This window comes from Cervus elaphus, chromosome 18 (genome assembly GCF_910594005.1).
Source record: "Cervus elaphus chromosome 18, mCerEla1.1, whole genome shotgun sequence".
In the NCBI taxonomy this organism is placed as follows: domain Eukaryota; kingdom Metazoa; phylum Chordata; class Mammalia; order Artiodactyla; family Cervidae; genus Cervus; species Cervus elaphus.
The window spans coordinates 123,961,362-123,982,584 of NC_057832.1; the positions used below are offsets into that span (position 1 = coordinate 123,961,362).

A 21,223-nucleotide genomic window follows, 5' to 3' on the forward strand; every position below is an offset into this window, starting at 1 on the left:
CTGACCCCCCACGTTGTATTTCTGATGGACGTTTAGAAAAATCATCGGTGTCTTCTTCCCCTCTGAGTTGGGAACCACTAACACGACCTGCAGAGAAGCGCTAACCAGACGGCCTTCTTTCCCACCCACAGAACAGAACGTCTAGAACCGCAGCACTGCCCTTGCTTATCCACAGCTTTACCGCGTCCTTAAGATGCCGACAGGCCAGCAAAGGCTCTCAGCAGGAGGACAGGCCCCTCAGTGGGTCGTTGTCCTCCACATCCAGCCTTTCCCAGACCCTCCTGACCAGCACTGTCGTGGAAACCTGGACACAATGGAAGCCCCACCACCACCCCGTCTACCAGGAGCTGCACTGCTGGGAACTGAGTTTTTATTTACTTAATTTTAATGGATTCGAGTCCAGGCAGCCCCGTGTGCCTGGTGGTGCCACCAGGGGGACAGTACAGGTCTGAAGGATCCAGAGGCTGCTGACGTCCACTAGCGGGGCCTCGCTGACCAGCACCTGCGGGAAGGCCTTGCCGACACAAAGCCGGCGTGCGGCGCTATCACGTGACGCAACCACCCCGTTTCCTGCCTGGGGAAGTTCTAAGGGATGCTCACGTGTTCCCTGTATTGACCATTTTTTATACTCTTACCATGGACACATATTAGGATCTAATCTGAAAGCAGACAACAGTATATATTGAAATACATAATTTTGTGTGTACTCTTCATGATTTTTCTCAATTTTGAGATGATGAGGGTTTTTCTATCTTTTTCCTAAAAGTTGTTATATTTCACCTCTGTTCCTAAACCACGGACGAGAAGACAGGCAACTGAACACACGCTCACCTCCTGGTGAAGTCCCCCGTCGCGGTCTCGCGTTCTGCTCTCTGTGGGAGACACAAGCACAAAGTCACCGCACGCCCGGGCGGACCCCAGAGCCCTTCTGCGGTGTGAGGACCACCGCCTGATGCCGCCGACAGGCCAGGGACGGCGCGCCCTCTGAGAGCTCCACGGCACAGGTGTGGCCACTGAGAGGCTGGGACCCCAGGTCCAGGGAAACCACGTTTCTCCTCCACGTCCGCTCAGGGTGGGGAGAGCCGCCGGACCGGGGCAGAGAGCAGTCACAGGAGGGAAGCGGAGGGGCTCAGTCGTGTCAGCTTGAGGTGGCTTCAGTCGGGCTACTTTTCTGCGGTGGCCGTTTCAATAAGGACACAGCAGCAGCAAGACCCCCAGCCCAGCACAGGGACGTTGCCCAAGACCCCCTCCTCCAGACGGTGAAGGGCACCCTCTCCTGCGCCAGCCCAGCCAGTCCCCCACGAGAAGGGGGCCTGTGCCCTCCCCGGCTCCTCCTGGGGCCCACTGTGAGCAGGGCACCGCCCAGGCATCAGGGCCACTGCCTGACCCTGGGAACAGACCAGACAGGGAGACGAGCCTGCCCGGCTCAGCCCTCCACCCCCAAGGGCCCGGCCGCTGTGTGTGAGTGTGTGTGAGCATGAGTGTGGGAGTCTGTGTGTGTGCATGTGCGTGAGCTGCCCAGTGTATATGTGCCTGTGTGTGTGTGCTGGGGGTGAGTGAGGGAGTGTCTGTGTGTGTGAGTGTGTGAGACTGTGTGTGAGTGTGTGAGACTGTGGGTGAGTGTGTGCGTCTATGTGTGTAAGTGGCTGTGTGTGAGTATACCTGTGTATGAGTGTGTGTGCGATGTGGGCTGTGTGAGTGTGTGAGACTGTATGTGGGTGAGTGTGTCTGTGTGTGGGGGTGAGTTTCTGTGTGTGTGTGATGTGGGCTCTGTGAGTGTGTGACTGTATATGGGTGAGTGAGTGTGTCCGTGTGTGTGGGTGAGTTTCTGTTTGTGTGACATGTGTTGTGTGAGCGTGGGAGAAGGAGAGTGTGTGTGTGTGCTGGGGTGTGAGGGTCTCTGCGCTCTCGCTGGAGCCCCCCGGAGGCGGGTGTGAGCCTCGCACGGACCATCTCACTTGACCATTGGAGCATCTGACTCTCACTCACTCACAAACCCCACACAAAGCGCTTCCATCAGCCCCGCCCCTGCACCGAGGCACCTTCTCTCCATCCTCAGAGCGCAGCCCACCCTCCAACACGCCTGCCCTGCAAGCTCAGCCCGTTAGGAGAGCGTCCAGAGGCAGAGTCACGCGGACCAAGTCGTCACTGCAGACCCATCTCCCGGCAGCGAGCAGGCAGCACCCTGCGGCGAGCTTGCGGCCGCATGCCCGGCTGCACGCGAGTGTGAGCTCACCTGGCCCGCGGTCTCCATGGAGCGCGGCCCCCACGCCGTCTGCCTCCGCTCCGCGTCCGCCGCCCCTCCCGGCCACGCCCCCGCTCGGCACTGCGCTCGCCAGGGCGCGGGCCACCTCGTCCACGTCCAGACCCTCCACGCCGGCCGGGCGCTTCCGCAGGTCCTTCAGCAGCGTCTGAACACGAGCTTCTAGGCAGACACGCAAAAGGGGCAGACACACAGAGGCAAGGGCAGCATTAGGGCAAGGAGGCGAGGGCGGCCGAGGAGGTGCCCGCGCGGGGCAGGCGGTGGACAACGCCCGCGGACTGGAGCGGGAGCCCCCGAGCGGGAGTTCTGCCGGGGCGGAGCAGGGTGGCGGGAGCCCAGAGCTCCCCGGACAGGCCCGCCCGCAGACTGGTGGCAAACAAGGGCCGGTGAGTCTGTGGGCAGACCGCAGGACAGACCAGGATGGGCAGGACAGAGAGATCCCTGGTGTCCGGGCACGGTGTTGGGTAGCAGAGGTGAGACAGTACCTGAGAGGGAGGGGCAGAGGAAGGGAAACCCCTCAGACCCCCAGGACCAGCGTCAACCCCACAGACCCCCAGGACCAGCGTCAACCCCACAGACCCCCAGGACCAGCGACCAGCGTCATCCCCACAGACCCCCAGGACCAGCGACCAGCGTCATCCCCACAGACCCCCGGGACCAGCGACCAGCGTCATCCCCACAGACCCCCAGGACCAGCGACCAGCGTCATCCCCACAGCGTCATCCCCACAGACCCCTAGGACCAGCGACCAGCGTCATCCCCACAGACCCCCGGGACCAGCGTCAACCCCTCAGACCCCCAGGACCAGCGTCAACCCCTCAGACCCCCAGGACCAGCGTCAACCCCACAGAGCCCCGGGACCAGCGACCAGCGTCAACCCCTCAGACCCCCAGGACCAGCGACCAGCGTCATCCCCACAGACCCCCAGGACCAGCGTCAACCCCTCAGACCCCCAGGACCAGCGACCAGCGTCAACCCCACAGACCCCCAGGACCAGCGTCAACCCCTCAGACCCCCAGGACCAGCGACCAGCGTCAACCCCTCAGACCCCCAGGACCAGCGACCAGCGTCAACCCCACAGACCCCCAGGACCAGCGTCAACCCCTCAGACCCCCAGGACCAGCGACCAGCGTCAACCCCTCAGACCCCCAGGACCAGCGTCAACCCCTCAGACCCCCAGGACCAGCGACCAGCGTCAACCCCACAGACCCCCAGGACCAGCATCAACCCCACAGACCCCCAGGACCAGCGACCAGCGTCATCCCCACAGACCCCCAGGACCAGCGACCAGCGTCATCCCCACAGACCCCCGGGACCAGCAACCAGCGTCATCCCCACAGACCCCCGGGACCAGCATCAACCCCACAGACCCCCGGGACCAGCATCAACCCCACAGACCCCCGGGACCAGCGTCATCCCCACAGACCCCCGGGACCAGCATCATCCCCACAGACCCCCAGGACCAGCGACCAGCGTCATCCCCACAGACCCCCAGGACCAGCGACCAGCGTCATCCCCACAGACCCCCAGGACCAGCGACCAGCGTCATCCCCACAGACCCCCAGGACCAGCGACCAGCGTCATCCCCACAGACCCCCGGGACCAGCATCAACCCCACAGACCCCCGGGACCAGCATCAACCCCACAGACCCCCGGGATCAGCGTCATCCCCACAGACCCCCGGGACCAGCATCATCCCCACAGACCCCCAGGACCAGCATCAACCCCACAGACCCCCGGGACCAGCATGATCCCCACAGAGCCCCGGGACCAGTGTCAACCCCACAGACCCCCAGGACCAGCGACCAGCGTCATCCCCACAGACCCCCAGGACCAGTGTCAACCCCACAGACCCCCGGGACCAGCGTCAACCCCACAGACCCCCAGGACCAGCGACCAGCGTCATCCCCACAGACCCCCGGGACCAGCATCAACCCCACAGACCCCCGGGATCAGCGTCATCCCCACAGAGCCCCGGGACCAGCGTCAACCCCACAGACCCCCGGGACCAGCATCATCCCCACAGACCCCCGGGACCAGCATCAACCCCACAGACCCCCGGGACCAGCATGATCCCCACAGAGCCCCGGGACCAGCGTCAACCCCACAGACCCCCGGGACCAGCATCAACCCCACAGATCCCCGGGATCAGCATCATCCCCACAGAGCCCCGGGACCAGCGTCAACCCCACAGACCCCCGGGACCAGCATCATCCCCACAGAGCCCCGGGACCAGCATCATCCCCACAGACCCCTGGGACCAGAGTCAACCCCACAGAGCCCCAGGACCAGCATCAACCCCACAGACCCCCGGGATCAGCATCATCCCCACAGAGCCCCGGGACCAGCGTCAACCCCACAGAGCCCCGGGACCAGCATGGTCCCCACAGACCCCCGGGACCAGGGTCAACCCCACAGACCCCCGGGACCAGCATCAACCCCACAGAGCCCCAGGACCAGCATGATCCCCACAGACCCCCGGGACCAGCGTCATCCCCACAGACCCCCGGGACCAGCATGGTCCCCACAGACCCCCGGGACCAGCATGATCCCCACAGACCCCCGGGACCAGCATGATCCCCACAGACCCCCGGGACCAGCGTCAACCCCACAGAGCCCCGGGACCAGCATGATCCCCACAGACCCCCGGGACCAGCATGATCCCCACAGACCCCCGGGACCAGCATGATCCCCACAGACCCCTGGGACCAGCGTCAACCCTACAGAGCCCCGGGACCAGCATCAACCCCACAGAGCCCCAGGACCAGTGGCCAGCGTTGAGTCCGAGGCTCACTGCACTTGCTCAGTCCCAGGAAGAGAAACGAACAGCTTCACACGGCCAGGCTCCCCCACAGAAAACCAGGAGGACGAGACGTGACACCGCCCAGCCCGGGGCCAGGACACGCCCCTGCCCTGGAAGTGACGAGATGCACAATTACACACTCGTAACTGTGACACGCGTGATGTGATGCACAATTACGTAAATTATGCACACTGGGCCTTTTACTCATGAGGGACTCATCTGAAGCACTAAAAGGAAAGGTGTCTGAATTCAGAAGTCTAGATTACCCAGGGAAAATATTAACCCAAGAGTGGAAGAAAGACATTCGCTTTCACGTTATTGAAAAAGAGACCTGGGCCCCACCTGCCCTGGGCAGCCAGCCCAGGTCCCGGCAGCTGGGGCCGCCCTCTGCCCCAGAGCCCCGGCCTCACTCTCACCTGCCGGACCCGCGCCCCCGACCCTGCCTGCCTCACCCACTTCCTGTAAAACCATTGCAGGGCCCCGCCCCAGGTCCCTGCCTCCACCCCGCCAGCACCTGCCTCTAGGGAAGCGATCTTTCCGTCAGAACCCTCTCCCGACCTGCTGGTCTCACCACGCCTGAAGAGTAATAAAACCTGAGCTTCGAGACAGCTGCCCCTGGAGGGCAGTGAGCTGGACGCCTTCCGGGTGCTGCTGCCCCAGGGGCCAGGCCCCAGACCCTGGGGAGGCACCGCCCCCGCAGCCCCACAGACGCCCCCGAACGTTCAGGGACCAAACGCTTGCTCAGAAATAACTTCCAGCGGTGAACTCGGGAAAACAGTTCTCACTTCCTCACAAACACAAACTCTGCAAAAATACAGAAAAGCGTGCCTGACACACCAGCGCAGCAGGGTCAGGCTTACACTACCCCGCCCACCGCACACAACAGTGTCAGGATTCCTGCTCTTCTGGACTGACGAAGGGCCCGTGTGGTTGTACAGAAAAGAGAAAAACTAAGGCAGAGTGAAAAGCAAGAACACCACTCAGCGGTTTCTTAAGCCTCCTACCGTACAAACACGTCAACCTTCACTGGTCACAGCCAGGGTGAAGAGGGGAGGAGACACACGGCCTGGGGTCGGCGCCATCCCCACCGGGGGCCAGAGTGTGCCGGACCCACCACGGCATCCTGGACACTGACCCCGGCAGGAAATGGATCAGTCCATGTACAAGAGGTCTTGACAAGTATTGGATCCAACGTGTGTTTCTGTTGAGCACAAACTTAACCAGGAAAGGCAGCCCAGGATGATGCTCTATTCCTGAGCCCTGGGGCTCACTGGGGATCTCCTCCAGGTCTCCATGGGGCCACCCGAGGCATAGGGATGCATCCATCCTAGTGAGGGTACAAAAAGCTGACCCCCCGCCCCAACTGTGCCCCGCGAGGATGTCTCACGACCAAGTTAAGCCCCCGAGCCGTGCTGATGGCTGGTTTCAAGGAGTCTAGAACAATTCCTTCTCAGCTTTCTCTCAGCCTCCCCACGCTCAGCGGTCCCCAACCTTCTTGGCACCAGGGGCCAGTTTCATGCAGAGAGTTTTTCCACGGACGGGGCGGGGGCATGGCTCAGGCAGTGATGTGAGTGATGGGGAGCGATGGGGAGACGCAGATGGAGCTGGGCCCGCTGCCCGCCGCTCCCCTCATGATGGACTGTGGACCAGCCCCCATCCACGGCCCAGGGACTGCTGACCCCCACCCCACCTCCAGACCTGGGGCACGGCCGGGTGGGGTGACCGTGCTAGAACCGTAAGGAGAACGGAGCACATGAGGTCAGGGCAACAGCTCAGACCCTGGGCTGCAGCAAACTGGCCACGGAGGAAACTGTAACTGAGGCATTGCAGTCTCACAGGCACGTCCGGCGGGCGGGTGGCAACGTCCACGTCCCCTGTCTCCCTGGTGCCCACCTCCGTGGAGGCGGCCGGGGTCTGCCAGCTCCCCATGCAGCAGACCCTCCATCCCTTCTGCCCGCACGTGTCCCTCCACCAGGCTTTCAGGGTGCCAGAGGCCAGGTCACAAGGGAGGCTGGCGACCACGAGACCCAGGCCTCCCAGGGGTCTCAACCTAAGCCGTGGTACTCAGGAGCAGGGCCCCATCTGCCCTCCCCTCCTCCTTCCCTCCACAAATGCCTGTGTGTATTTTCTGTGCCCAGCGGTCTGTCAAGAAGCAGGAGCAGACAGTCGGCAAAGCCCCTGCTTCCATGGAGCGTTCGTCCATCGTAGGAGAGAGAAAGCAAACACCAGCACACACGTCTCGTGGTGCTGAGCCATGCTGCGCTCAGTCGCTCAGGTGTGTCTGACTCCCTGAGACCCCACGGACTGCAGCCCACCAGGCTCCTCTGTCCATGGGATTCTCCAGGCGAGAATACTAGAGTGGGTTGCCATGCCCTCCTCCAGGGGACCTTCCCAACCCAGGGATCAAACCCAGGTCTCCCGCATTGCAGGCGGATTCTTCACCATCTGAGCCACCAGGAAAGCCCAAGAATACTGAAGCGGGTAGCCTATCCCTTCTCTAGGGAATCTTTCCAACCCAGGAATCGAACCGGGGTCTCCGGCATTGCAGGGGGATTCTTTACCAGCTGAGATGCCAGGGAGGCCCAGGTGGTGATGGGGCTGTGGAAATGATAAGCCAGAGCTGGAGGCCGGGGCAATGGGAAGGGCAGATGCTCTGTCGACAGGACTGTCAGAGAAAAGCTCACAGCGACCCGGGAAGGGGTCCTGAGCCCAGGGACCACCCGGGGGACACACTCTGCGGGCAGAGGAGACGAGCACAAAGCCCTGGGCAGAGGGGCTGGAAGGACGGGGGACAGCCAGAGGGTGACGTGGAGCAGCGGAGGGGCAGCATAGGGGGCTCACAGGCTCTCAGACCGTGACAAGCCCCCGGGATTCTGCTGAGCGGGACGAGAAGCCCCTGCTGGGTTTGAGCAGTGAGCCGTCAACTGATTTACAACGTCATGAGGCCCGCAGACTTGAGGCAGGGCAGAGCAGTGCGGCCACATGGGGCTCCCACAGGAACCCGCAGGATGGCGTGGGGCAGGCGGACCTGCTGGGGGTCTGCACGTGCTTCTACGGCAGGGCTGGGCGCGCCGGACGTGAGCACAGGGGTCGGCGCCAAGCCCAGCAGGCAGTGACCGACAGCAAGGCTGGGTCTTATGAGGTCAGCTCCCAGCGTCCGAGAACCTGGGGCCCTCGACAGCCCCTCAAAGCGTCCCACCGGGTGGTGGTATGTCTTATGCAGTCCATGCAGGGCAAGTGAGACCAGAAGCCCTAGAAGACCCACCACAGACGAGGGCCATGATCGCGTGAGGAGACAGTGCTCTGCAGAGAGCCCCTCCAGTCTCGGGGCCTGCCTGCACAGATGAGGCAGGGGTTCCCGCTGGAAGGGGTTACTGGGAAAACAAAATCAAACGTGCAGACTGTCGGCCATATCCAACAAGCAGAGCGAAGGGGGAAGCGGTGCCCTCCTCCAACGACCTGTCCTAATGTCTAATAGCTCGGGAAACTCTCCCTAAGGTCACCACATGTCTTCCCTTTGATGTCCCTCAGCTCTCATCTCCTTATCTGGAGGGAAGCGCAGCATGAAAAAGCTCGTGTTCTTTAAGTTAAAGACTAGCGAATGGGAGGGACTTTCCACGGGCCTCTGTAACTACACTAAGAAACACCCACCTTCAGAGTAGAATAATAAAATAAATTCCTAACACTGTCTCTTCTCATGCAAAAGGGAGACTTTTCAGATTACCATGAGTGAAAAACAGCCATGAAACCCTTAGGTATACAATGCGAGATGCTGAGCGGCTGACCGTTAGGAGGAGAATGATCAACGCGTCAGTGATCACCCACCATGGGAGTGCCGTCAACCGCACTGAGTCAGCACAAAGGTGTCTGCTGTCAGCCTCCGAAGATGAGCAGCGGCGAGGAGACCCTCTTTAAAGAGTCCAGCTGGTCCCGTGGACTGAGGAGGAACCACAGCGCAATCAAATGCCACACACATCAAAGTGGAACACTCTGTTCCGTCAGCCGCACCATGTAGTTCCGGGATCCGGCCGGCTTGTAATGACATTTTAAGTAGCTTTCAATGTGCCAAGTGGGCTCTAGCAGAGCAATTACATGAAATGTCAGGACATCAAATATGGGAGGCCTGGAGTAGGAGATCAGCTCCCTGCACAACTGCTACAGGCCTGACCCATGGGAATTATGTCTGAATAGGGTCCCCTGACACATGCCACAGCTCCAGAGAATAAGCAGCAGTGAGCAGTTAACCTCACCACAAAACCACTGTCACAGAGGGTGTGACTCAGGCACGAGAGATTCTACTCCTGAGCGCCTTTGTCACCAAGTGTACACGAGAGTTCACCATTTAGGCAGGTCCACGCATACATCATCATCATCACCACCATCACCATGACCATCACCTTCATCACCAGTCACCATCACCATCATCACCAGTCACCATCACCATCATCACCATCAGCTTCATCACCATCAGCTTCATCACCATCAGCTTCATCACCAGTCAGCATCACCACCATCACCATCATCACCTTCATCACCAGTCACCATCACCATCATCACCATCACCTTCATCACCAGCCACCATCACCACCATCACCATCATCCACATTTATCACCAGTCACCATCACCACCATCACCACCATCACCTTCATCACCATCACCACCATCACCATGACCATCACCTTCATCACCAGTCACCATCACCATCATCACCAGTCACCATCACCAACATCACCATCATCACCTTCATCACCAGTCACCATCACCACCATCACCATCATCCACATTTATCACCATCCTTACACAACCACCATCACCATGATTATCACCAGCACCACCATCGCCATCGTTATTAACGCCATCATCACCATCACCATCATCCACATCATCACCACTACCGCCATCACCACCACCAATATCACCATAAAGACCATCACCCTCAAAATCACCATCACTACCACCATCATCATCAGGAGGAATTTCCTGGGCTCCTTTTAGTTAGAAAGTATACAATTCATTTAATTGCTAGAGTCCATCTCTGATATTTTGCAAAGGATTTAGACAGATTCCGTGAGAGGTTATTATTTTATTCTGACCTCACTTGGGCCTCCACCCAGGAGATTCGGGCATAATTGTCACGCATTGGCTGCCTATCTATTTTCACTGAAAGCAGCACAAGTGAATTGTGTTTCCTCCCAACCTGGGGCCTATGGTGTCCCAGCACCATGGCATGCATTACTCAAGCTGAATGAAAACCCCAGCCTACAGCCAGGATAAAGCGCCCAGCACCCACGCAGGCCATGGCGTTCACACTCACAGACTGCAGACACCGATCTCTCTTTTACACGTAATACTGAGTCAAAGCACAAAAAATCAAATCAGCTTTGGCCTTACTCACGTGATTCAGTTGGTAGTGGGGCTGGAAGTCTAAGTGTTGCTAAGGGATGGTTCCTTTAGATTCACATGAGGCTGAGCCCTCAGGGGAACAGTCTAGACACGTGCTGGGTAGCAAACACAGCCTGGAGCAGATAATGCCGCGGGAAGGGCCACCTGGGACCAGGCCCTGGAACCTGTCTGTCGGCTCAGTGGGCTGAGCCCACGAGGCACCTGGATCCCACTCACAGGATCCGCTCTGGGTGTGAGAGCTGTGAACTCTCTCTCAGCGAAGGCTGGATGGCAGGCGCCCAGGCGTGCCGCTCCACACGGCAGTTCTGCAGCTGAGAGCCGCATCTGCGACCACAGCCGGTGTGCGCTCACCTAGGCTTTTACAGACAGAGAGTGGACGGGCGGTTTTCATCACCTAAGGGTGCCCGCGGTCTGTGAGCCTCGCCTGAATTTTCACCTAGAGCTGGAGGGACCGGAGAGCAGCGGGCTGAGCCCTGGGTGGGGAGAGAAGCCTCGCAAACCCACCTGGGCACCAGCGCGCACACCCAGCACGCACGGCGCTGACCCAGGGCAGCAAGCTTAGAGGCGACCTGCTCTCTGCCCTCTGCACAGGGATAACTCTGGGTCTGTCCCTAACCATTCTCTACTTTCACAGCGTGCTAAAAGCACAGCAAACAGTCTTCACAGGCTCTGGTTCCCGTGCTGAGCCGAGGACAGAAGCAGAACAGTGCTCGGTGAGGTTCGTTCCCGGCTGCTCGACCCACCGGGGCTCAGTCCTGACAGCAGAGGCAGGGCCGGTGGCTGAACCCCACCCCGCGCCCCAGCACACGCCCTTCCTGGGGTCCTACTGCGTGCAGGGCTTTTAATGTTATGTGAATTAAAGCTTTTTCACAGGGACAAGGTGTAAATAGTGAATAAACAAAGGAAGAGGGTCTCTTTCCTAAGTTCTTACCAAACGCACACTCCCCACACACATGAAGTCTGCAGTCAGACTGACGTATTTGGGAGCAGGGATGGGTTCTCCTGAGCCATGACGGCCACAAATCGGACTCGACCGTCCTGCAGGAGGGGGGCCCGCCCTGAGTCACCCACATCTCTCATCTGCGCTCCAGCCCTCTGGGTGCCCAGCACAGCCGCAGAGGGAGGGCAGCCACTCACTGATCTTGAAGCACCTGCTGGAGGACCAAGACCACTTGGGCTGCTCCCCAGGGACTGAGACCCTGTGGGCGCCAGCGCGGAAATCTGCCACCAAAACCCTTAGCCCCGTGCCGGGAGGAGGGTCACCCGAGCATCTCACGGGGGTCTCAGCCACTCAGGCGGTAATGCTGCCCACCAGTGTCCCACCACAACCTGACCCTGCTACAACCCTGACCCCAACACGACACCCCTTGAGCCCTGGCTCTGGCAGCCAGTAGGATTGTACCTCTGAGCCCCCAAGACGCCTCTTACAAACAGCCGCTCCTTCAAGACTGGGGGGGTGGCTGATACACCTAACAACACAGAAACAGGCACAGAGAAATTAGGCCAAAAAATGAGGAGACAGAGGAATATGTTCCAATGAAAAGAACAAGAGAAAACCTCTGAAGAAGAACTCAGTGAGACAGAGATAAGCAACTCACCTGGAAGAGTGTGAAATAATAAAGATGCTCACTGAACCCAGGAGAAGAATGGATGAACACAACCAGAAATTAACAAAGGGAGAGAAATTAAAAGAAAGTACCAAATAGAAGCTATAATTGAACAGAAAAATGTGCTAGAAGGGTTCAATGGCAGACTGGATGAAGCAGAACAGGAATCAGCAGCTGGAAGACAAAGCAGTGGAACTCACCCAGACAGAGCAGCAAAATGAAAGAGAACCTAAAAAGTGAAGATACCCTAAAGGGCCTTTGGGACAACATCCAGTGAAAGAATGTCTGCTTTATGGGGACTCCAGAAGGAGATGAGACAAGAGAGAGAAAGGGCCAGAAAAATTATTAGAAGAAATGGTGATAAAAACTTCCCTAATCTGGGGAAGGAAACAGATATCAAGGAAACAATGCAGGAGGCTCAGGAGTTATCAGTTTGATCCCTGGGTCAGGAAGATCCCCTGGAGGAGGAAATGGCAACCCACTCTAGGACTCTTGCCTGGAGAATTCCATGGACAGAGGAGCCTGGAGGGCCCCAGTCCACAGGGATCCCAAAGAGTTGGACACGATATGCAGGTCCTGGAAGCCCCTAGAGTTCTGAAGAAGATGAACCCAAAGAGACACACCAAGACATCAGTTCAGTCGCTCAGTCGTGTCCGGCTCTTTGCGACCCCATGGACTGCAGCACGCCAGGCCTTCCTGTCCATCACCAACTCCCAGGGCTTACTCAAATTCATGTCCATTGAGTCGCTGATGCCATCCAACAATCTCATCCTCTGTTGTCCCCTTCTTGTCCTGCCTTCAGTCTTTCCCAGAATCAGGGTCTTTTCCAATGAGTCAGTTCTTCGCATCAAGTGACCAAAGTATTGGAGTTTCAGCTTCAGCATCAGTCCTTCGAATGAATATTCAGAAGTGATGGACTGATTTCCTTTAGGATTGACTGGTTTGATCTCCTTGCAGTTCAAGGGACTCTCAAGAGTCTTCTCCAACACCACAGTTCAAAAGCATCAATTCTTCAGTGCCCAGCTTTTTTTATAGTCCCAGTCTTATATCTATATGTGACCACTGGAAAAACCATAGCCTTGACTAGATGGACCTTTGTTGGCAAAGTAATATCTCTGCTCTTTAATATGCTGTCTAGGCTGGTCATAACTTTTCTTCCAAGGAGTAAGCATCTTTTAATTTCATGGCTGCAATCACCATCTGCAGTGATTTTGGAGCCCAAGAAAACAAAGTTTCTCACTGTTTCCATTGTTTCCTCATCTATTTGTCATGAAGTGATGGGACCAGATGCCATGATCTTAGTTTTCTGAATGTTGAGTTTTAAGCCAACTTTTTCACTCTCCTCTTTCACTTTCTTCAAGAGGCTCTTTAGTTCTTCACTTTCTGCCATAGGATGGTGTCATCTGCATATCTGAGGTTATTGATATTTCTCCCAGCAATTTTGATTCCAGCTTGTGCTTCATCCAGCCCGGCATTTCACATGATGTACTCTACATATAAGTTAAACAAGCAGGGTGACAATATGCAGCCTTGACGTACTCCTTTCCCAATTTAGAACCAGTCCTTTGTTCCATCACCTCCACTAGCACCAACGCATATTATAACTAAAATGGTAAAAGTTAAGGATAAAGAGAAAATCATAAAAGCAGCAAGAGAAAAACAACTTTTTATATGCAAGGGAACCCCCGTGAGGTTGTCTGTAGGTTTTTTAGCAAAAACTTTGCAGGCCGGAATGGAATGGCATGACATATTCAAAGTGCTGAAAGCAAACAACTTCCAACCAAGAATTCTCTAGCAGGCAAGGTTATCATTCCTTGTGCATGCATCAGAAGAATTAATCTTGTTAAAATGTTCATACCACCCTAAGGGGTTTCCAAGGTGGCTTAGTGGTTAAAGAAACTGCCTGCCAATGCAGGAGGCTCAGGAGATGTCAGTTTGATCCTTGGGATGGGAAGATCCCTGGGAGGAGGAAATGGCAACCCACTCCAGGATTCTTGCCTAGAGAACTCCATCGGCAGAGGAGCCCCAGTCCCCAGACATGACTGACCACACATGCAGGCATAGTTATAAAACGGCATGGTATTGGCACAAAAACAGACACACAGATCAATGGGACAAAACTGAGAGTTTGTATGGTCAATTAATCTACAATAAAGGAGCTAAAAATACATAATGGAGAAAAGACAGTCTCTTCAGTAAATGGTGTCAGGAAAACTGAACAGCCACATGTAAAAGATTGAAACTATACTACAGCCTTACACCACACACAAAAATTAACTTCAAATGGATTAAAGACTTGAATGTAAGACCTGAAACCCTGAAAGTCCTAGAAGAAAACATGCACAGTAACTTCATGACATCCTAGAGATATTTTCGTGGATCTGACACCAAAGGCAAGGGAAACAAATGCAAACAAATAAACAAACAGAACAATGTCAAACTAAAAACCTTCTGCACAACAGAGAATACCATTATGAAAATGCAAATGCACCCTCCTGAAAGGGAAAAGAGATCTGAAAATCATATGACAATAAAGGGTTAATACCCAAGATATAAAAAGAACTCATACAACTCAACAGCAACAACAAGAAACTCCAAACAACCTGATTTTTAAAAATGAGTTGAGGATCTGAATAGTCATTTTTCCAAGGAAGATGTATAGATGACCAACAAGCACATGAAAATAAGCTTGGCATCACTAATCATCAGAGAAATGGAAATCAAAGCCAGACTGGGGTGTCACCTCATGCCTGTTAGAATAGCTGTTATTGAAAAGAAAAGAAAAATAAAGATTGGGCAGAATGTGGAGAGCAGGAAACCCTCGTGGCTACTGGTGGGACTGTCAATCAATGCAGCCACTTCAGTAAAGAGTATGGAGGCTCCTCAAGAAACTAAAGAAAAACACTACCATATAATCCAGCAATTCCACACTTGGGTATTTATCCCACAGCAAGCAAAAACACTAATTCAAAAAACATATATAACATGCAGCCCATGTTCAGCATTGTTTACAACAGCCAAGATATGGAAGCAACGAAAGTGTCTATCAACAGGTGAATGGATAAAGATAAGACGTGGTGTGTGTATGCCACAGCACATCTTTATCCATTATCTATATAATGGAATATTACTCAGTCACGAAAAAAGAATGAAATACTGCCATTTGCTGCAACATGGATGGACCTAGAGGGTATTAAGGTGGTAAAACAAGTCGGGCAGAAATAGGATTTCACTCATATGTGGAATCCAAAACAAACAAAATTAAACAAAAACTCGTAGATACACCGAACAGATCAGTGACCACCAGGAGAAGGGGTGCGGGGCACGAAATGTGTCTAGCGGGGAGCTGCATGCAGATGGGTGGCAATTAGGCCTCTGGTGGCGATGACTCTGCAGTGCACACAGGTTTCAAACTAAAATGTTGTGCGCCTGAAACTTTCAGATATTAAAAAAAATGATGGAAGGGGAGAAAGGAGGGAGGAAGAAGCTTCTGTAGTTTAAAAGGGGCTGAACAGGTACATCCACCTATTCAATGAGCCTTCTTCAGATCTGACTTCAAAGAACCAACTGTAAAGAAAATTTTCAACTGAAACATTTAAGCACGGATTAGCTGTTTGGTGATATGAAGACATAGCATCAACTTTAGCACGTGATAAAGCTACTCTGTGAGGTCTATTCGAGAGCCGCGTCTCTGGGCAATGCAGTGCGGAGCCTGACAGATGAAACCTGACGCGGGTGTGCAGGGGAGGGGGGGCGCGGTCACAGAAGCAGCGAGAGGAGCCGGGAGCTGCTTGTCCGGGCCCAGCGGCGCGTGTGTGGGCGCCCGTCCTACAAGGCTCTCTGCTTGTTCTGTGACTGACATGTTAGTGACTCCCTTTAAAGCGCACGGTGCGGCCGGGGAGACAACAAACATAAAAAGATAACCGACACTGCAGCTTAGCACAGGAAATACCACAACCCACAGATGCCGTCAGTAAGGGTCACGGGAGAGAGGAGAAGCATCTCCGCGGGTGTTCCGCAAGCCCCGCACCTCGCGGCGTGCGGAGCGGGGAGGGGCCGGTGATGGGGGACGGAGCTGACCCCGGGGCGGGGGGCGCTACAGACACCCGGAGCCGTCCACCTGCCGCCTGAGGCGGTGTTTCCCTCTTCCCGTTTCCCACATCCGGGGCAGACGCAGTCGGCAAACCGGGTTTGCGTTAAGCTGGGGGCGGTGAGGGAGGAGCCAGAGAAGGGGCGCTCGGACGCCACCCGCGGCGGCGGGGTGGGCACACAGGGCAGGGACGTGGCGTCAGCACCATGGAGAGGGGCAGGGCTCCGCACACAGGCCTCTGCCTGCCCATCGCGGGGCCGGGGCGGGCGTCGGCAGCGGGCGGACAGCGGTGATGGGTGCTGAGCGGGGCCGGGTCAGGAAGCACAGCGGCCGCGGAGACCGCCGACGGCTGGGTAACGACGGGCAGCGGGAGGCAGCAAGGCCGGCCAGAGGGGCTCTGGGGGAGCCTGCGATTTAGAGCAGGCGCAGCCCCGGGGAGGGGAGCGCGCAGGCCGCCCGCCGGGGCCACCTGAGCCCGGTGCGCCCTCCTCCCCGAGACGGGAGCAGCGCAAGGCCATCCACCCTTCCCCGCAGTCACAGCTCTGCACCAGCTCCAGCTGCAGCACCACAGCGGTCGTCTGGACAAAGGGGGGCTGAGGAGAGAGCCACCAGCTGGAGGGCACAACGTGGGCAATGGGGGAAGCACAGCGGCTTCAGTCACACCTCTGCTCACAGGGGGAGCGCTAACCGGAACAGGTTGGCAGTCCGTGTTTTTTTTAATCTGCTACCTGCTTGATGTTATGATTTGCATATCTTCAAAGGAGAAGTCAGATTGATCACAATCTCACTTTACATTTTACAGTCTCAGGGAAAGGCTGCTAGAAGAGATGAGGGCCCTGGGCGTCGCAGAGACCAGGCCTGGCCAGCGGGCATCCGTCCCCCGAGCGATGACCACCGCAGGGCTGATCACACCAGGGTGCTGGGGTGTGGCTTGGGGGTCGGTCACTTCACAGGCCCAAGTTCCCTCACAGCAACTGGGAGGGCACTCATTTTAGGCTGGGGTCTCCTGGGGACCCACAATTCTCACAGACCAAGGAGCTGGGCATGAGCTTGCCCACGTTAGTGGGGATGTGTGCAGAACTGTGAAGCCCCTTCATAGTCCACCCTGCAGACTCCAAGTGGGCCCGATGGGCCTGTGACCCTCCCTCCCGCCCCCCCCCCCACCCCCCGCATCTTCATCAACAAGGCCAGGAAACAGTTGAGGGTGTCCCGGCAGGGGAGCTAAACACAGAGCCCGTCCCCCATTCCGACACCCCTTCCCCACACCCCACCCCTCTCTAAGGGGGAGCCCGGGGAAGGGGAAGAGACCCTCGAAGGTCCAGCCCAGGCAGGTGCCAGAGAAAGACTGGAGCCTCTGAAAAGGCGCAGGGTGCTTACCATCGTCTGTGACCGGGGCGTCCCTGGGGTCCGCAGGCGAAGGCCATCTCTGGGGGGCCGCCGGCGCCGACAGGACCCGGGCCGCTCTCCAAGGCACGCGCACAAGGCCGCGGGGCTCCGGGTCGCCGTCCCTGGCGGGCGCGGCGGCCTTCCGGGCTGCGTAGGCGCCCAGCGCAGCCACCAGACGCTGCCTGTCCACCCCGCCGGCCACTTTGGGGCTGAGCTCGTCCGGCTGGAGCCGGTGGAGTGTGCGCAGGGGGCGGCCCCCCGCGAAGTCGGCGCGCGCCGCGGGAGCGTAGGTCAGAGCGGACGTCTGGGCCACGAAGGTCAGCACGCTGTCGGCCAGGGGGTCCTCACCCTGCAGGGGCGGGGGACAAACAGCGGGTGAGAGCCCATCGTCAGCCACGCTCCGAAGTGGCCCCCGGGTCTGGGTCGCAGGCACGTCCCAACACCAGGCATCCCGAAGGCGCAGCCGGAGCATGCCCAGGTTCGCCTCCACCGATGGGCGGGCGCGTCCGCGTTCCTCCCGCAGTCTTTCCACAGCAGGTTTACTGAAGCGCAGCCCGCACGCTGCGAACCTCGGCCCATCTGTCCTCAGTGCCCCCACCGAGCGCGCAGACACCACCCGTCTGCCGCCCGGACACCTGCACCCCTCCCGGTCCCCCTCCCGCAGGCAGCGGCTCATCCGCGTCCTTCTCCCGCTGTGCCTGTTCCTTCGGACGCTTCCTGCAGGGCGGCCCGCGCAGCATTGGGTGTCTGCTTCTTGCAAGGAGCGGGCTTCCCTTGTGGCTCAGCTGGTAAAGAATCCGCCTGAAACGCGGGAGACCTGGGTTCCATCCCTGGGTTGGGAAGATCCCCTGGAGAAGGCAAAGGCTACCCACTCCAGGACTCTGGCCTGGAGAATTTCATGAACTGTGTAGTCCGTGGGGTCGCAGAGAGCCGGACACCACTGAGTGACTATCACTTCACTTCACTTCTCGCCCAGAGCATGCCGACCCCAAGTGTGTCACCAGGCAGCGGTGGGGGCCGCGCTCCCTTGTACCCCTGAAGTCCGCTCTAAGGACAGAGGACGGCTTGTGTTTTCGTTCATCAGCTGGGGAACCTTTGGGTTCTTTCCGCTTTGGGGCTGCTGTGAGGGACGCTGCTGTAAACAGCCGTGGACAAGCCTCTGTGGGTTTTCCTTCCTCCTGGCTGGGAGTGGGGCTGGCCAGTGGGCGGCCCTGCGCTAACCGTGTGGGAGCCGCGGACCGTGCCCCCGCCGCAGGGGCACTCACCGTCTTCTACTGCAGTGACCGCTGTCTGCCTTCGGTGCCGCCCTGAGCAGTGAGGAGGCTCCTGCCAGTCGGGTCTGCGTTTCCCGCCGCGGAGCGATGCTGACCCCTTCTCCCATGCTGTGTCCCTTGGGGAAGGTCTGCCTACACCTCTCCTTGCCCCGGCGTTTGCTGTGGCTCCACAGAGGGGCTCCCCAGGGCTGCAGCGCCCTGTGTCTGCCGTCTGTTTGCCTGCAGCTCCCTTCACTGGTCACTGAAACCCCTTTTGAATCTGATCCTTTTGACAGTGCTGTCCAGCCAGCAATGCTGCCGGTGCCCCTGGTTTCACACACAGCGTGGATCCAGGCCTTTCCCTGGCCTCCCCCGCCTTCCCTCCTCTCTCAGGACACTCTCCCAGGAGGATGTGGTCTCGTCACACTCTGATTTGCCCACAAAACAAGGCCCAGTTTCCTCACCTCAGGGACGCCTGTAAAAACGTTAGAAGTCTGTTTCTGCCTCTGACACGGCGCCATAAAAATTTCATGGACAAACAGTAATTTCCCACCAGGACCTGACTCGGAGCTGCCTTCACGGTGTGCTCTGGGTGCGGTGCTGGGGCCGCAAGCTCTCAGAATCTCGGGGTTCCCATTTTCTTTTTGGAGGGTTCCCATTTTCTACGTGCCCCTCTGTCAGGTCACAGTATCGGGCCAGGGGTACATGCCTGGGGACCTAGCTGAGACATGCAGCCACCACTGAACTTACGACGGTGGTTCCGACTCCCAAGGCTGCTGTCTGTTCCTATTAATGACAGGCGTTCAGCCTGCAGCACAGACTGGGGCGGCGAGCCTGGATCAGGAGCCTGGGAGCTCTGCATGCTGCTTTCCTTTCTCACACATGAACTTGGGCCAATCGCTTGATCTTCTGCGCTCAGTTCTGCTCTGCTACAGGAGATTGACCATTATCTGTAACATTGCTTTTATGTCTAAAATGATGTAACTGTGCTGTCCTTAGTCACTCAGTCATGTCTGACTCTTTGTGAGTCCGTGGACTGTAGCCTGCCAGGCTCCTCTGTCCATGGGGATTCTCCGGGCAAGAATACTGCAGGGGGTTGCCCTCCTCCAGGGGATCTTCCTGACTCAGGGATCGAGCCCAGGTCTCCCGCATTGCAGGCGGATTCTTTACTGTCTGAGCCACCGGGGATATAATTGTAGTTGTCATCAAAATGTTTAATTCCGTCCAAGCGCTGGCTGAAATCAACTGCTCTCCCTTTAGAAGAAGAAGATTCACAAGGGAGAGGAGGAAGGGAGGAGACAAGATGCCTCCACAGCAAACAGCCCTCCAGCACTTCTGCACAATCTGGGTGCAAGGCTCAATCTCAAGTTCAGCTAAACTCCCGCTGAGCAAGGCTGCCTAGGAACACCTGGGGTCCCAGTGCGGGGCTGGACAGCCTCTGAGAGGCTCATCGACCTGCCAGAAGCACCGGCCCTCTATGTACGAAGGCAGCTTCTGCTTGAAGGGCTTCCATTACGGTCGGTGGAGAGGGCGCTGGAGGCCCCGCAGGCCCTCCGTGGGTGACCGTCAGCCCCGAGAGCTCTGGACGGATGGACCAGGATGAACAGCCTGTGGGGTTCCTGTGTGGTCCGAGCCAAGTTAAGGTGAAGAGGGAGAGGCTTTCACAGAAACGTCAGCTCTCCCAAGTCACGCCGGGTCCCGTGAGAGACGGCGGGGGCCCTGGTGTCGGGGACCGTGCACCCCGCCCCCCGGGTGTCCAGGCCAGCGTCCTCACGGTCACCCCGTCTGCGGCTTCATGTCCTGATGAGCGAGCAGAGGGTGCTGACCCCTGGCTCGGACCCCGATTCTGCTCTCAGTGACCTTTGCCCTAATGGGCCATCTAAGTCCAAGTGCAGTGGGGATGGCCACGGCACCCCGCACAGACGTGGAGGGGCTCCTGCTTCCTTGCGGCTCGCTCCCGGCCCGCTCATGCCAGTGATGCTGCTCTTTACCACCTCACACCTGCGCCTCCTGTAAGACTCGGACCCGGGCGCAGCCCTGGGGCAGCTACTGTGGACTCTGTCCATTCGCAGCTCTGTGTCAATAAGATCCTGGGACCGTTCTCAAGCCCTGATCTGAAGGTGTTTTATGACCTCAGGTTTCCTAAGATAACACTGAAGACTTGTTAAGACGGCAGTTGCCCGAATCTGGAGATCAGCGACTGAGAAGCGTGAGAGCTGGCCAGCTTCCAGCACCTGGCACGTTAACCCTTCACACCACGAGTCAGGTCAGTCTGACCTGGGCCTTGCGGGTGCGGTGCAGGCCGTGTGTGTGCTACAGCCGGGAACGGCAGTCAGCACGGCTGAAATGGGCTCTTGAGATGCTACTCAGCCCACCGTGGTCCACACGAGACACGCAGACAGCTCCCCATACACCCC

The 21,223-nt window shown here is 57.6% G+C and overlaps 1 protein-coding gene across 3 annotated transcripts in view; it reads right to left on the reverse strand.

The window, feature by feature from the left end:
• PTPRN2 (protein tyrosine phosphatase receptor type N2) overlaps positions 1–21,223 on the reverse strand; it is a 593,102-nt gene that overhangs the window by 372,454 nt on the left and 199,425 nt on the right. For 2 of the 3 annotated variants that reach the window (XM_043873080.1, XM_043873077.1), the window contains exons 6-8: positions 17,545–17,902; positions 2,237–2,425; positions 832–872 (exon numbers count right to left, since the gene is read on the reverse strand). In XM_043873080.1, the coding sequence (XP_043729015.1) occupies positions 832–872; positions 2,237–2,425; positions 17,545–17,902 (588 nt within the window). The remainder of the gene's footprint in view (positions 1–831; positions 873–2,236; positions 2,426–17,544; positions 17,903–21,223) is intronic. The other variant, XM_043873079.1, reaches the window with a different exon arrangement.